We start from the raw sequence: 16,924 nt of genomic DNA, 5'->3' as shown, positions 1-16,924 counted from the left end.
TGGCAAGCTCCCCATGGCATATTCGATATGCCAAAAACAATAACCACAAGTCTCACAATGGAGACGTTACTTGTACCTGTTCAAGCAAATCGATGAACAGTGATATACAGTGCTAGGCAGTTAGAATGAACCAAAAGATTTTGGAATTTTCTTTTTTAAATTTTTTAAAAATTTTTATTAGTGAGACACCATGAGATACAGTTGTAGACTTACAAATTTTGTGCTTGGGTTTCAATTATACAATGATCAAATACCCATCCCTCCACCAGTGCCCATTTCCCACCACCATGGATCCCAGTGTCCCTCCCACCCCCCCTCCCCCCTATCCCACCCTGTCTCTGTGGCAGGGCATTCCTCTTTGTTCTCTCTCTCCTTTTGGGTGTTGTGGTTTGCAAAAGAGGCATTGAAAATTTAAAAAAAATCAATTTATTTTATTTTTATAAAGTTGTTCACAGTGATTGATTGAATTTAATACTCAAATACCAATCCCACCACCATTATACCTTCCCACCACCATGTTTTGAATGTGATTTTGAAATGTTATTAATGAAAAATAATTCCACTCAGAAGGCTTATTAAGTGTTTCTTGTTTTCATTTTTGGGGGGAGAGGAAGCTTCACCCAACAGTGCCCAGGGATCACTCCTGACAGTGCTTGGGGAACCATATGCGGAGCCAGGGATCAAACAAAAGTCAGCTGCATATAAGGCAAATGGCAAACGCCTTAATCCCTCTACTGTCTTTCCAACCCCAAATATCATCTTTTAAATCTCAGATTCAGAATCTTTTCCTACCAAGGATCCTGTCGGTATTCTGAGAGGTACTTAAAATCAATACAAAATCATGTTAAACTCCAGGAATAGAGCTCAGTGACAGAGCAATGTGAGAGGCCTGGATTTGATCCCCAGCACTGCCAGGAAAAAAGGAGGAGGAGGAAGAGAAGAAGAGGAAGAGTTTATTTCCATCCTTCAAAAGGTTCATGAAATTTAAAGCCAGCAATGGGGGTGAGCTTCCCTACAGAGATATAGTGGGGGATGGGGGAAGAGTAACAACTCACTAGAAGGATGCGTTTCCCCCATTACTGCCAGAGGCTCTGATGGTCTAATATGTTCTCTGCTATTATTACAAAACAGTAAGGATGAGTCTCTATATTTATTCAGCCTCATATTGTACTAATGATTTTTTGGGGGGAAATCAAGTAAAACCTAGCATAAAAATGAACACTATCTTTAAAACAAACAAAATAGTATCAGTTCTGACTGTGAAGAATTGGTTAAGATTTAGCCTTTGCTTCATGGAACTGGCCTGTTTGTATGAGCATTTTCCCTGAAGTTGTTCCTTTGTTGTTCCTGAATCCCAGGGCCCAGGGCGGTGACATCCATCAGTGACGTGGTCTGGGTACAGCACAGGAGAGGCAGGCCTGGGCTGGGTGAGCTGGAGAACATTTCTCCTTCCAAAAGGCAAGAAGGATATTCATTTCCAGCTCAGTGATGCCAAGCTGAGTAACAGCCCAGGTTGGCAAATTCACTCTTTTTTTCCCCCAAGAAAGACTATAAATCTGGAGGCTTATTTAAAACCTTTACAATTTGAGCTGCCCCTGCCAAGGAAATTCTTCCCTCTCAGTCCTCCTCCCTTCCTTTTAGAACTGCATTAGGTCACCTTTGAAACCATCTGACAGCTCTAACCTGTCAGAGCCAAGGTATATTCTGGATCCCCTCCTCCAATTTAACTTTATTAGAGAACAATGTCTTAGTTCCATTTGATCTCAACCCATCTCCTAGTAAATAAAGCATTCAGCCTGACATCTTCCTCACCCCAACATTGTAAAACCTAGGACCCCTGCCCCCTTTGACTGTGGAGTAGCAGGGAGCACCAAGAGCTCAGATCAGTTGAGTCTAGGTCCCAGCGTCCCCCCCCACACACACACACATACACTCCAGCACCCAAGTCTTCCACAATCTAATACTTTTTTAAAAATTATTATTGAATCACCATGAGATGCAGTTACAAAACTTTCATTTTTGAGTTTCAGTCATACAATTATTGAACACCCATCCCTCCACCAGTGCACATTTCCCACCACCAATGTCCCCAATATTACCCCACTCTTTTCCAACCCTTCCCCTCCCTCTATGACAGACAATTTCTCCCATACTCTCTACTTTTGATCACCAAATTACTGATGGTTGGAGAAATTGTTCAGGATGGGAGATGTGTGCTGAAAGCAGATAAGGACCAAACATGATAGACTCTCAGTATCTGTATTGCAAACCACAATCTAATACTTAGAGAGTTTAGCTCCCTGAGTTCTTTAGGAATCCAGTAACGACAGAAAACTAAACCTTCTTGCTCTTGACCTCCAGAGTTTTGAGTCTGCCTCTCTCCCCCTCCAACGCCCCTATAGAGGGCATAATCTCATCACCTTTCAAAGCCCAATTCCTTTCCTTCTCTTCTACAAAAAGTGTTCAGAAGCTGGTTCCATCCTTGCAGGGATGGGAACTGTGCATAGACTTCGCCTGAGAACCGGGTTTGACTTAGAAGCTCCCCTTCTTCCTGGATGTGTGAACTGAGCAACATAACCCCTTTGATGTGTGTTGCAAGATTGAGGGATTCCAAAGCCATCCTCAGGGTCCCAGGGCTATTCCCAGTGATACTTGTGATTACTTTGCCAACTTTGGGAGTGCGATGCTACTCGGGGCCCAAGAGTGCTGCTCTCCTCCCGCCCCCATAGCCACACTGAAGGTGCTCCTGGACCCAGCAGTGTTGGTGGCCGGAATTGGTGGAGTGGTGCCAGGAATGTGGAGCAGGGATTTTTCATTTCTTCACATTTTCATTTCCTTGTTTTTATGTGAAAGGTGCATCATCATACTCCCTTATAGAAAGGAGGACTGTTTTTACCACATAATGGTTATTATTCCCTTCTGGTCCAATTTATATAAATGCATTAAAGAAGCTGAAGAGACAGTACATCAAGTAGGGCACTTGCCTTGCACATGGCCCCACCCGGGTTAGATCTCCAGCATCCCAGATGGTCTTCTGAGTCCACGCAGAGCCAGGTAAGCCCTGAGCACTACCAGATGTGGCCCCCCAACCAAAAATAAGTAAATTAAAATATATTTAGCTCTTTTTAAACCACTAATTCTGTGTTATCCACTACATGCACTATTCACCAGTCCCTATTTACATAAAATAAAATGAAATTAATTAGTTCCTCAGTCATACTACCCACATTTCTGGTGCTCAGTAGCTGTAGGTAAGAAGTGACTGCCAGGGTCAGAGAGGTAGTACAGATGATAAAGCTCTTTCCTTCCATGTGGCTGACCCGGGTTTGATTCCCAGCATCTGTATGGTCCCCCAAGTACTGCATGGAGTGATTCTTGAACTCAGAGCCAGGAGTAACCCCTGAACATCACTGGGTGTGACCATAAAACAAAATAAAAGATCAGTGACTACCAGATTGGACAGTGCAGGAACATTTTTAGAAAATTCTAGAAAGATAGCACCCGAGCACTCACTCATATATCCCTCAAATTGTGATCATTTATTAACTGTCCATTCAATCAGAAAATTATAGAATAGTTATATAAGCATGTTTTACACACCCACATATATATGTATAAATTTTATATGTATAAAATCCCCACAATCCCTTACACCAAAGAAATACTTAGCAGCTATGGAGTCAGTTACAAAGGCCTACGTAGGGTCTTTGTTCTGGGAATGAAGTGCAGAGTCTATTGGGGTTGGAGAGGACCCTGTTGCTTAAACAACTGTTTCTGTAATTGCAGGTACTCTTGTTCCTGGTACTTCTTGTTCTTTTGTTCTCTTTCAACTACACCTAGAAGTTGGTTATCCCTGGCTCCACATAAACTCAAAGCACATTTTCCTATCATAAATTATACCTGAAATGGGTACACAGTATATTTTATTTATGATGCCTATTTGCAGCCAACAGCCATCAATTCTAGCCATGTAGGCAGAGAAGGTATTTGCTAAGATATGTCAATAAAGTCACAGAGTCCCCAGAAAAACTGGGAAACCTAAGAATGATCCCCAAAACCATGTTGATCCTACCGCACTACCAGTACTACTTGCACCATTCTTAAAACTAAGGTTGAGCTCACTACACAGTGCCCCAGAGACTCTTTCCAGAAATGGAAGATGGCAGCCCCCATCGTTGATAGAGTAGGAGTCAGCACTGTCTCTGCTTTCACAGCTTCCAATTTAATGTTGGGGGCATTGACCTCAGTCTGCAGGACCTCTGCCCTGTCCTCGTGCCTTAGTGGCGAGACAGCATGGAAAAGTGACTTCTGATCATTTTAACTTCTACAATCTAAACCTAGGAAATTTCTCATCTGTAGGAAGTGGGTCCAAATCCAGTTGAATACACATTTGTAGCAGCACATATCCACTTACTAATGTAAAGAACTACTAAAAAAAATACAACCTGTTCAACATATTACGATCATCGTGGGGTTTTTTTTTTGGGGGGGGGGGGAGGGTCACATCCAGTGATGCTCAGGGTTTTCTTCTGGTTCTGCACTCAGAAATTACTCCTGGCTGCTCAGGGGACCACATGAGATGCCAGGATTCGAACCCAGGTTGACCGCATGCAAAGCAAGCACCCTACCCACTGTACTATCACTCCATCCTGTCATCCTAATTTTTTAAGATAATCATTGTTTATGTTTGATTCTGTTCCTTATTGTTCACTTAGCATAAGGAGATAGAAAAGGGGGCGAAAATCTAGGGAAGAAGCCTAAGGTAAATAAGTGACTCAGTTCACATGATCTTTTCTGCAGCTTTGTCTGTCCAGCCTGCCACGCACATGCTTAGTATTGTGCCTAGATCCTACTCCATCCCTCCGCAATAGTAGGAGCCCGCCTCTTGCCCACACACATTAAAATCTAGGCTTTTGGTGGTCTCTCAGCCCTCAGCTTGGAGCTGTTGTGACTCTTCATATTATAGTGACTATAAGCCTAAGAACAAGTTCTCTGCCTCTGACACAGCCACTTTAAATGGCACAAGAGCAACAGGGAACTGAGATTGAAGTTCTTCTTAAGCAACAGAAAACAAAGCCATCAGTCATGCCCCAGCAGGAGCGAAGCCCACTCACCGGGAAGGGCAGAAATTGACAGCAAGGTGGAGTTCTGGGTTTACTCATCAGCATCTCTGGTGCTGGTTTCTTGACAGTATTTCTCTGCCTTTTCTTCTTCACAGTCGGGAAGATTTTGTGTAGAAGAGGAGGCTTTGTACTTTCCTAGTTGGCTTCTTCTTGGCAGGTTAAGAAATGAACTCAGTGGTTGTTGAGCAGAGACTTCTAAGGTGGGCTCGTGGTTTCTCTTTTTCTCTACTGCACATTCAAAACTCCTGGAGCTAATATTCTCTTTACTTCCAACAGTTTCAAGTTTAACTCTGATTAAACACCTCCTTAGAGAAAGGCTTAAAACCTGAAGATGCTGTTTTTATTTTGTTTCGGTTTCTAATCCCCATGCTCCCCCTTTTCTTTGTGTACCCATGTAATAGCAGCCACATGGGGGGCTAAGAGGGGGAGATGGATTTGGGTGGGAAATCAGCTAATTAACCCTGTGGGGGCCATAGGCTCTCCCACTCTGAGCTGCAAACCCCCTCAATTCCTGCAAGTTTAGGGTAACTTTATTATTCTGGTAACATTTTCACTAACAGTCTGTATACATTTTTACAGTTTTTCAAACTTTTTCATGTATAGTATCTGATTCTCATTCACCGCTATTCAATAACTATCACTCCAAATCGTATATTCTAGAATACAGACTAATTGTGACATCAAATTTCCACAAAGAACTTTCCAAACCCCAGAAAAATAAATGACCTGCCCTGTGTTTGCAGATGTTCAAATAGGAACTTGAACTCATAGGATCTAATTCTGAAAAGTGCTCTCAGGACCATAGGTGATGTCAAGCATTCAAACTGGGGGCAGCTACATGTAATGCAAGCACCCTAACATCTGTACTATCTCTCCAGCCATCAGATATGTCTTTAAAAATATTTTATCACCATCTTTGGCTTATTTCCTTGTCCTCCACTGTCTTTTGCAGAGTGTATTACCTTTTAATAAAGTTTTACTTACCGTAAATTCATTCAGCAGCTGTACCTTTAGTATTATATCTAAGAAGTTATCACCATACCTGAGGCCATCTAGGATTTGTTAACCTCTAGTTTCATCACTGTTTTTACATTTATATCTCTGGGGGCATTGTCTTTGAAGGGAAAATGCTACAAAAGCAGTTGGATGAGCTTGTTCTATTAGTAGCAGTAATTACCCAAATAGTCTTCTCTGGGCAAACCGATAACCCGATATGGAGAAATTCTCTGTTCCTCATGTACTGAGAATTTTTATCATGACTATGAGTATCGATGTTTTGCTTTTTCTGCACCTATAATCTGAAGTAATACATGATTTTTATACTCTGGCCTGTCAATGTGATGGATTATATTGATATTTGAGTGTTGCATCATCACTGCCAAGCAGATAGATTTCCCCTTTGCTATGGTGTACATTATTTGACATTTTTATACATTATTGGATTCAATTTGCTAATATTTTGAGATCTTAGTCTCTGTGTTCGTGATAGATACTGGCCAATTCATGTCTTTCCCCGTGATAGTCCCTTTGTTGAAAGGGTAAGGATCAAGACTCAGAAAGCTATGAACTTTGCCAGCTCTACAAGCTAGCAAGTGTATAATTCTTCACTCTGTGTTTAGTAATCTTTCATGGTCACTACATTATTTGGTGAAATCTTCACTTTTTGGTGCATATAGGTCCAAAGTTAAATCCTGAAAGATTGAAAAATGTATATTATGGGGCATATCTATGTTTGACGTCTTTATTTGGGTCTTATAACTAACAAATTCATCCAGAATTTAGCAATCAATTGATATTTCCCCCTCTTTTTTAATGATATCAATAGATATCATTATCAATATCATTTATTGATATTATCAATATCAATAGGTATCATTATTAATAGAGCATGAATGATATGAATTTTAATTCTGTCCATAAGGTATTGAAGGAGAACATGAGGCTAGGGGTTTCGAGTCATTAATTACTCTGGAGTTAAGTATTTGTGTTCGAAATACCAAATGGAAATGGATGTCAGTATGCAGAGTGAAACAAACATAGACTTTGGCATTACTAAGATCCGGATGGAGAGCTCCTCACTCTCACCTGCCAGCTCTCTGGCTCGGGCAGTTTCCTGAGACAGAAAATGGCAGTAACAAGCTTCAGGAGACAGTCCTGCTAGAAAAACTACAAGGTGGTGGATATTATAGCCAATGTCTGTGCATAGTTGTAACTCATGGAATAGTAATTCTTTTTATTTAATTTGGTGATTTATCTTTTTAATTGCTTTTTTAAATCTTTTTTTCTCCTTCCTGTCTATCTCCAGACTTCTTATATACAAATATTTTGCAAATATTTGAAGAGAAAATAAAATTTATACATTTGGAATTTCCTAATTGTATTTTAAACTACACACTCAAAGAAATATGAGGATAAATGATACAGTTTATAATCATTTTTATTTAACTGTTTCACCAGAAAAAGGAAGTTTTTCTTCTTTAGTTTTTGTTACTGTATTTACTGTTTTTGGCATATCGAATATGCCACGGATAGCTTGCCAGGCCCTGGTGTGCAGGCGGAATATTGTTGGTAGCTTGCCAGGCTTTCCGAGAGGGATAGAGGCTTTTAGGGCGGCCTCTTACCACCCTTGCAGGTGTTCCCATGGTTCAAACCATATTTGAACCCCATCAAATATGGTGTGGTAATAATGAAAAATGGGTATTAAGTGTCTTATGATGTCTTATGATGTCTTATGACCTCAGCACTGCAAACCGGAAAGTGGCCTGAAGCGTGGCAGGGGCTGGGTAGTGGAGGTAGTAGAGGTAGTGGAGTTCTGCCCATGAGGTATTTATCTGGTACCGGTAAGGTGGGGCTTCTGGGCATGATTCCTGGGTCGCCGGAGATTGGTGGGAGCAGGCAGAGAATCTCTGTTTCCATGTCCCATTGAGCCTGGAGTCCAAGGTCACAAAATTCCGCTTACCTGGCTCTGTGGGGTTTCACTCATGTGTGAGTCTTGGCCCGAGCATCCAGAAAGCGGCCTGGAGCATGGCAGCAGCTGGGTAGTGGAGGTAGTGAAGGCCTTTGATTCTGTTGAGACTGAAGTGGTCATTGAAGCCCTAGCCAAACAGGGTGTTCAAACTCAATACATCAGCATCCTCCGTGAGCTATATTATGGATTCACTACCAGGATCTCACCATTCTACAAGGAAGTGATCATACATGTCAAGAGAGGGGTTTGGCAGGGTGATACCATTTCACCAAAACTCTTCAGTGCCACCCTCAAGAACGGCATGGGATGACTTGAATGGGAAGGAATGGGAGTGAAGATAGACAGTAGGCAATTACACCAACCTCCGCTTTGCTGATGACATCATTCTAATGACACCAAACATTAGCCAAGTGGCACAAATGCTGGTCAACTTCGACTCTGAGTGTAGAAAGGTTGGACTACAGCTGAATCTCACGAAGACAAGGCTTATGAGAAACGAACTCGTTCCTGACATTCCATTCGCTCTCAATGAAACAGTTATGTGTACCTAGGTTGATAACTCAACATAATGAATGACCTTACACCTGAGTTGCACAGGAGGAAGAGAGCAGCTTGGAACACCTTTAAGAGCATCGAAGAAATAGCTAAGAGGATGAAGAACCTTCAGCTCCGGGCACTTCTCTTTGATTCCACTGTTCTTCCTGCATTAACATACACCTCAAAGACCTGGGCCCTATGCAAACAGGATGAGAACGGTATTCGGGTCTCCCAAGGAGGAATCCCTGGGTCACTGGAGATTGGTGGGTTATGAAAGAGTTATGCTTGGAGTATTACACTTCACTCAAGTGAGAGAAGGAATCCGGAGTTCTGACCTCTGTCAACGATCAAGAATCAGGGACGCTGTCTCATTTGCCAAGGTGTCGAAAATTAGATGGGATGGACATGTAATGAGATTTGGAGATGACTGCTGGACTAGAGCCATTATTGACTGGATTCCATGGGATGTCAAAAGATCGCATGGCTGCCCACCTACAAAATGTTCAGACTTCTTTGTCAAGACCCTCAAAGAAAGGTTTGAGGCTCTTCATGTTCCTGGAGTGAGCAGACACCATTGGGCTACACTAGCACACGACAGGGATGAATGGAGATGTTACTGGTGCCCGCTCGAGCAAATCGATGAGTAACGGGATGTCAAGTGATCAAGTGATCAAGTTTTTGTTGTCTTCCTTTTCTCCTCAATCTAGTATCTAGTTAAGGTTCATTTGCTGCGTTCATAAACGTAACAATTGTTATGTTTAGTCTAAAATAGTTCTTTGACTTGTTTTTTTATGACATTGATTTTATTTTCTAGTTTTCTACAGATCAGTATTTTAAACCTATATATTCCTTTAACTAAAAATAAATGGGTATATGCATGCTGCATTAATGGATATGTTTGCTGCAATTAATGCTTATATTAATATGTACATATATTGTGTTCACCATAATGTACAAAGAGCAAACTAAAAGGTCTTGTAAACGTAATGTCAGGAATTATTATTAGTTCATTAAGTGACAGATATATCAGAATACATGTAAGATATTCGTAGTAAGAAAAACTGAGAATTGGGCATAATAATTTTCTTTGCTATCATCACCGTTTCCCTGTAAATCTAAAACTATTCTAAAATTGAAGTTTATTGAAGAGTAATAATAATTCTTGTGCCATAATAACAAGAATTAACATTTTATTTTTGTTTTTTTTTTTGTTTTGTTTTTTGTTTTGGTCCCAGCAGTGTTCACAGCTTACTGCTGGCTTTGCTCTCTTGGATACTCCTGGTAAGGTTCAGGGTACCACTTGGAGTGCTGGGGATTATACCCAGGTCAACCAAGTGTAAGGCAAGCACCCTACCCCTAAACTACAGTAAAAGGATAAAAATTTTCATAAGCTACTTGTAAGACAAAAAGTGAAAAGTAAATATATGAACAGCCCTGGTGTCTGTCTTGACTATGAAATCTTGTAACCCAGTGCATTATAACTCTCACCATGATAACATTCATAAACGTTGTGGTAAAGCTGTTTCCATGAATGGTTTTGTGTTAAACTCTAAAACAGTTTGGGAATCACCTGTTCACTATTGTTATTTTCTTTTTTTCCATTTAGTTGTAAGGATAGATCCTGAATTAGCCCAAAAGAAATAGTCAAAATATTTGTCCCTATTTTGTTTAGACTCTCAGAAGTTGGGGTTTCATTTGTCGTAGTAAGAAACCCTGTAGTAAAAAACCTTGATAAACATAAAAGCAGAAAGTTTTCACACAGTTGTAACAATCTTTATGGTGTTCAATTATTGAGGTCCTGCAGGACCAAACAAGTAAATCAATGGACTGCTTTCATGTCTTGATATAAAACTGATAATGAGTTCCTGGAAATTAGTGATGAGGCTAGAGGCAGTTCTTGCAAGTTTGAAGAACTAAAGGTTCAAAGTTAAAGAGCTGAAGTGCAGTTTGAAATTATTAGTTTTTCAAGATTGAATTTTTCTGCTAAAAAGGAACTAACCACTCTGTACTTCAACTTTCTCATTGCAACAAGAGGTCATAAACTACAATAGCTCACTGGATCTTTAAAGGAGCTTCTGAAATTCTACAAATCAATAATTGGAAATATATATTTTTCACTCATTTTTTAAAAAATGTTAAATGTCATGCACATGGTTGCATGAAATGATGTTTACTCTTGTAATCTTAAATAAAATGAAAAAAATAATGTCTTATTAACTTAAAACTCAAAAGTTGTGAGTTGGCTAAAAACTAGTCAGTTTTCACATTCTATTAATCTATCTTCAACCTATCTTCATAAATCACCCCCCATATTTTCATCAAGAAAATTTCTATCCCATAGAGAAAGGAGCACTATGACAATGATCACACAAAAAAACGTTGTGGTTCTACACTGAAAATGTGAGATCATGAGATCTAAGCTGCAGCCACTGGACTTTCATAAATGTGCCTGTCACGTTGACAGGTGGGGTTGGGGCCAGTGGTGGAGGTGGGGAGGAAATAGGGGGAAACTGTTAAGAGGGATGTTGACAATGGTGCTGGGACTGGTGTTGAAATATTATATGCTTGTAGCACTATAGCACCGTCCTCCCATTGTTCATCAGTTTGCTGGAGCGGGCATCAGCAATGTCTCCATTGTGAGACTTCTTGTCACTGTGTTTGGCATCTCGAATATGCTACGGGGAGCTTGCCAGGCTCTGCCATGCGAGCGGGATACTCTCGGTAGCTTGCCAGGCTCTCTGAGAGGGGCGGAGGAATCGAACCCGGGTCGGCTGCGTGCAAGGCAAACGCCGTACCCACTGTGCTATTTCTTGTTAAAGAACTGAGGTCTACAAAGCTATTGATAATTGAGTTTTAGGCATATAATTAGCTAATCAGCTTATAGGTTTAATTATATGCCTAAAACTCAATTATCACGAACTTTGTAGACCTCAGTTCTTTAACAAGATATTTTTTAAAAAAAAATTTGTGATTCTAAAAATACTTTAAAATTTACTTTTAAAATAATTAGACCAGATAAAAAATACATTTAGAAAGCCATGCTCAGCATATTTCCTGGATTTTTTTTTTCACATGCCGTCAGCAAACAGTGAATATCATGATTTCCTTCCTTATGCTGCTAATTCTCATCTTGGTTGATTTACTCTAATGATTTCCATCAATTTTTTAAAAAAATATGTATTTTACCTTCCTGGATATGTTTTTTTTGTGTTTTGGCTCTTGGGATCTCTTGGCTACACCATTTTCAAAGTAAGATGAAATGTTACAGACAATATAACATTTCAGGCCTAATTTTGTTCCAGATCTATCTCATATTTATGGTACATGTCACTACCTAAGAAAGTAATTTCCGAGTCCTACCTCATAACAGATCTACCCAAATTTTTCCTGCCCGACTGGAAACTGCTGTTAGAGTGTTTGGTTTGCTTTTCGGATTCCTTGCTTTCCTCAAATAGGAGCTAATCAAAATAAATGCATCGCACTTACTGGTTACATTTCTGTGATATTTTTGAATCAGGAGCAATTCTTCAACTTGTTTGTTTTCGTGATTAGCTTAAGAGACTAGACCAGTTCTGGCAAACAGTATTCATGTTGTGGGTTTGTCTGATTTTCCAACATTGTGTCATTTATCTCACTACTCTTCCTCTGTATTTTGGAAACTAGTGCTTAGTTCCAAAAGCTTGATTGGAAACAGGTTGAAAATTTTTATGCAGAACCGTTTGATAGGTGTATATCTACTATCGGGAGGTACCTACAATTGCTCCACTATTAAGGCTACCAAGTTTATTCTCTTACAGTGGTGATAAGCAGGTCTCCAGAGTGACAAGTAGAACTTGTGGGATGATAATTTGTCCCTTAAGGTTATCCCTTAAGGTTATCTGTTCTAGAATCAGATAATCTGCTTATTTTGTATCATTTTGAATCAAGTTTTATTCAGTTAAAACTTGCAAATTGATCGGTCACATTTAATTGTCATTATTCCTTTGTCATTTATTAATTAACAATCTTCTCTGTAAAGTTTTCCCTCTTCAGTGGGGGAGGTGGTGCTTTGTATCATCTCACAGTGAATAATAGTGCAGCATATCACTTAAGGAAGGAGAGAGAGAACAAAAGGGAATGCGCTGCCACAGAGGCTGGGGGGGATAGGGGGTGGGAGGGATACTGGGATCAGTGGTGGTGGAGAATGGGCACTGGTGGAGGGATGGGTACTCAATCGTTGTATAACTGAAACCCAAGCACAAAAAAGATAAAACAACTTTTCAGATTGAGTCCTGAAAAAAAAAATCAGCCTTCGCTAACAGATCTGAGCTATAGAGATCAATCGAAACTTACATTTCACTTTTTAAAGAGTTGCAATGTAAATTAAATCAGAATGTGGAGAACAGATGAAATTTAAAAGTGGTGTTTCAAAGGATGTGCAAACATTATGAGAGACTTGGTGAAAAGGGATTTCAGTGACTATATCAGCAAATATCTATTGATCTCAAACGTAATTATTAATAGCAGACAGTAAAAAAGTGCTTAGCGTATCGTTGTCTCTCAAAGAGATTGTGATTTGTGTGGCCAGTGTGGATCAATAGTTCACAGATTAACAAATAATGTGGACTGCTAATCTTGTCACATTATACCATGTAAGACTTGCCCCCCCAACCCCTCCCCACCCCTCCCCTTTGTTGCTCTATCTGCTTTTTTCCCTAGCACCTCCCTCTGCTGTTGGAACTCTGTTGCAATTCATGAGCCTTTTTTTTCTTTTTGGGTCACACCCAGCGATGCTCAGGAGTTACTCCCTGGTTCTGCACTCAGGAATTACTCCTGGAGGTGCTTGGGGGACCCTATCGAATGACAGGGTTTGAACCCGGGCTGGCCACATGCAAGGCAAATGCCCTACCTGCTGTACTATCACTCGGGCTCCATCCTCGAGCCTTTGTCCTTTCTCTTTCCTCCCCCAAACACACTCTTCTCCCAGTCTGTCATTTTCAACCCCAGTTCAAACCCCACTCCTCCTGTGAGGCGCCTTCCTCCCTGAGCTCTCCAGGGAGAAGTCCCTCACCTCTCATCTCTATGTTGGACCCCATTTCCTTTCAGATCTTCTCAGGGGCTCCCATAAGTAAACCTCCCGGTGCTCACTGTTGGAGTCTTGAGAATATGATTGACCCAGGAACTGAAATGAAGCACGTTTTGGTGTTGATTGGGTTTTTCACTGACTTTGAGAATCTCCCCTTAGCAATAGATTCGACTCTGTCATCAAGTGGACTCTGTGTGTAGCTTTCTTTGCTGTCTAGTACACAACTAATGCACTGCAAATGCAGATTTCTGAGTGAGCGGGAAGCCAGAATTTGAGGATTATTCACCACCTGTTTTTTGGGAGCAGTGTGAAGGTGTAGTTCTTTCACCATGACAGAAAGGAAAAGGGATAAATTAGTCTTGTATTTAAATATTACAATGAAAATAAAGCTTATTTTCCTAAGATCAAACCTTTTTGTTCCTTTGTTGCCCACTTGAACACTTTTAAATGGAAATAAAACAATGGTGTCTTGTGCAGCTGGAAGATTTTGTAGAAAATGTTCACCCTGCTCGACAAGACGTTGTTTGAAAAAACTTTTCCCTCGCTCTCTATAATAAGCATTGCGTATTGGCATGATTCTTTGCAACCTAGCACCTCAGAGCATCCGCAGATATTTCTGTGGCCAGAGAGTGACGTCAAGACTCTCATCACCCCTTTGGTTTTCTGTCTCCGCAGAGGCAGGGGGTAAGAAGCTCCGGAGCACTGTCCAGAGGAGTACAGAAACAGGCCTAGCTGTGGAAATGAGAAACTGGATGACTCGACAGGCAAGCCGGGAATCAACAGACGGCAGCATGAATAGCTACAGCTCGGAAGGAAAGTGAGTGAGGCCTCCATGATGGGTCTTCCCAGAGAGCGTCTTCTCTGGCACACGCACAGACGCTCTGATACACATGCGTAAGATGCTCTGACATGCACTGACACTTTGGCACGCACACTGAGGCATGACACGGACACACACTCTCCTGCACTCAGTGCCATTTCTGTTCCCTCTGAATGGCCATGGAAGTTAGGGCTAGAGATGAAGCTTTGCTTTCATGGCAAAAGGCTACTACATGCCTGTCACTAGCCAGTTTGCCCTCGCTGGAAATGATCTATGCAGATCACACAAAAATTGTAAGTACTCATGACATCCCCAGGTACTATGGCCATTTTTCAAATTCTTGCCTGATAACCAAGACTGTTGATCCAAACTGTATTCTGTGCAGTCCCAAGCAATTCCACTCAGTGGGATAATGACAGAGAAATGCCCCCATGACAGTTGGTGAGCCTGTCCTTGGCTGCATTGGAGAGTGATCACTGTGAAACCCTGTAAATTAATACAGACCAGCAAATTAATATGGACTAGAAGCTGCAGCTCTGTGGGTGCGAGAGTAAAGGATGTTCATAGAGGAAGCTGTTAAAAATGTCACGGTACCTACTACAAGAAGAATTAGTAAGATCTATCATAGGTTGGATAGTACTTGTGCTCCAGAGTAAAATTAAGCAAAAAGAAAAAGAGAGAGAGAGAGAGAAAGAGAGAGATTATATACAATTGGATTTTATGTAAAGAGAAAAAAGTATACACTTGAGTAAAAATCTGAAGACAGTTGGTGGGCACATGGATATGTGAGAGAACATTCTAGGTAGAAGAAATGACGAAGTCTGGAGGCAGGTATTTACCTAGTGTCAGCAGTGGGAAGTGGAGTGATGTTGAAGGGGGAAGCAGATTAGGATTTAAGTTGGGGGCTGGGGGCAGGGGCCTGTGCTTTTACTTGAAACCGGGTGAAAACTATTGGAGAATTTTGAGCAGAGAACTGACATTGTCTGATTTCAATATTCATAGCTCTCTCAGGGCATGTGGGGTCAGGAGGGGAGATGGCAGCAGGGAGAGCATTCAGACGACAAGGATGGTATTAGTGAGGTCAGATTCCAAAGGCATTTTGATGGCAGAGCCAGTTAGACTGATGGTGGCAATTCTTGTGTATAATAAGAGACAAAGAGGAGGTGCTACAGCTGCCTTCACAAAACACCAAGGGCCAGGGGTCTATTTTGTGTCGATTCTGGAGGCTAGAAGACCAAGATCCAAAGCTTTGCCTCTGTCCTTGCCCCACAGATGGCCTTCCTCTCCCTGTGCCCTCACAGGGTCTTCCCTTCCTGCCTGCATATGCCCAACTCCCCTTCCTATTAAGGCACCAGTCATATTAGATGGGCCTTACCCACTGGCCTTCATTTATACTTAAGAACTATTTAAAGGCCCTCTCTTGAAATACAGACACCTGGAGAGAGTGGGTGACTTACATATAGGAGTCGGGGTGGGGGAGCAGAATTCAGTCTACAAAGGAGGAAAGATCAGTTCAAGATGGATCAGGCAGAAGAATGAGATTCCCATTGATGACTGCGGGAACTCTAGAGAAATAGTTTGATCTTGTGTTTCAGGCTTCACAGTGTGGGGTCAAGTAACTTTTCCATTAACTGCTGAGTCCATAAGCATATTTGCAGATGAAGCCATTAAATTTCAGATTTATGGCCCAAGAGAATCATTCAAGCCCAAGATGGCAGTCCGGGCCATTTGTCTTCAACCACCCATACACAGGTGTAAAAAGGTTGAAGACCACCTATCTACCATCTTGGTTTATATAACTGCCACTCCATGGACGGATGTGCAGGACAAGTGACAGTTGGAAGGGTTGAGTAATGTTGGTAGATGCAATATCAGCAATGGTGGTTTTATGACCCAGAGTGGATGAAGTTGCCAGGGATTTCAGACATCCAGGAGAGGTAAGAGGTGGAAGGATCAAGCACCCAATGTTTAGTAGCAGAACTTGCCACTTAGGAGATCAAGAGCAAGCATCAAGAGAGAGGGCCCAAGAGAAGAGAAGGCACAGGAAGCTAAGTAGAGAATGAGTGTCATGGAAGACGGAGAGGTCCTAGTGTCAAATGATGCAAATACTTTTAATTGGGTCAGTGTGAAGTTTAATGGTGGGATTTTCAATGTAGCTATGAGGTAATCTTGATCAGAAAAATTAGTGGAAGGGAGAAAAATAAAGTAAGGAAGAGAGCAAGGAAAAATAGATTCAAGTTTGAAACGACAATGAGAGGCAAGAAAGTGAAAGATCACAAAAACACAACCTCTTTGAGGAGTTTCTGGGGAGAAATGGTGATAACTGAAACAGTATTGGAGTCGATATGGTAACACCCACTGCTCCTGTTGAGTAATGAAGCTGGAGGGAAACTTGCGCTTTCTGGAAATAA

The 16,924-nt window shown here is 41.2% G+C and overlaps 1 protein-coding gene across 50 annotated transcripts in view; it reads left to right on the top strand.

Annotated features, from left to right (window-relative positions):
- The window catches only part of RIMS2 (regulating synaptic membrane exocytosis 2), a 564,867-nt gene that overhangs the window by 541,498 nt on the left and 6,445 nt on the right, over positions 1 to 16,924 (top strand). For all 50 annotated transcript variants that reach the window (XM_056111705.1, XM_056111697.1, XM_056111680.1 and 47 more), the window contains one exon: positions 14,369 to 14,510. In XM_056111705.1, coding sequence (XP_055967680.1) covers positions 14,369 to 14,510 — 142 coding nt within the window. The remainder of the gene's footprint in view (positions 1 to 14,368; positions 14,511 to 16,924) is intronic.

The sequence above is a fragment of the Sorex fumeus genome, unplaced genomic scaffold (genome assembly GCF_029834395.1).
Source record: "Sorex fumeus unplaced genomic scaffold, SorFum_2.1 ptg000002l, whole genome shotgun sequence".
Taxonomy (NCBI): Eukaryota; Metazoa; Chordata; class Mammalia; order Eulipotyphla; family Soricidae; genus Sorex; species Sorex fumeus.
Note: the sequence above shows the minus strand (reverse complement) of the source record. Positions and strands in the feature narration are given on the sequence as shown.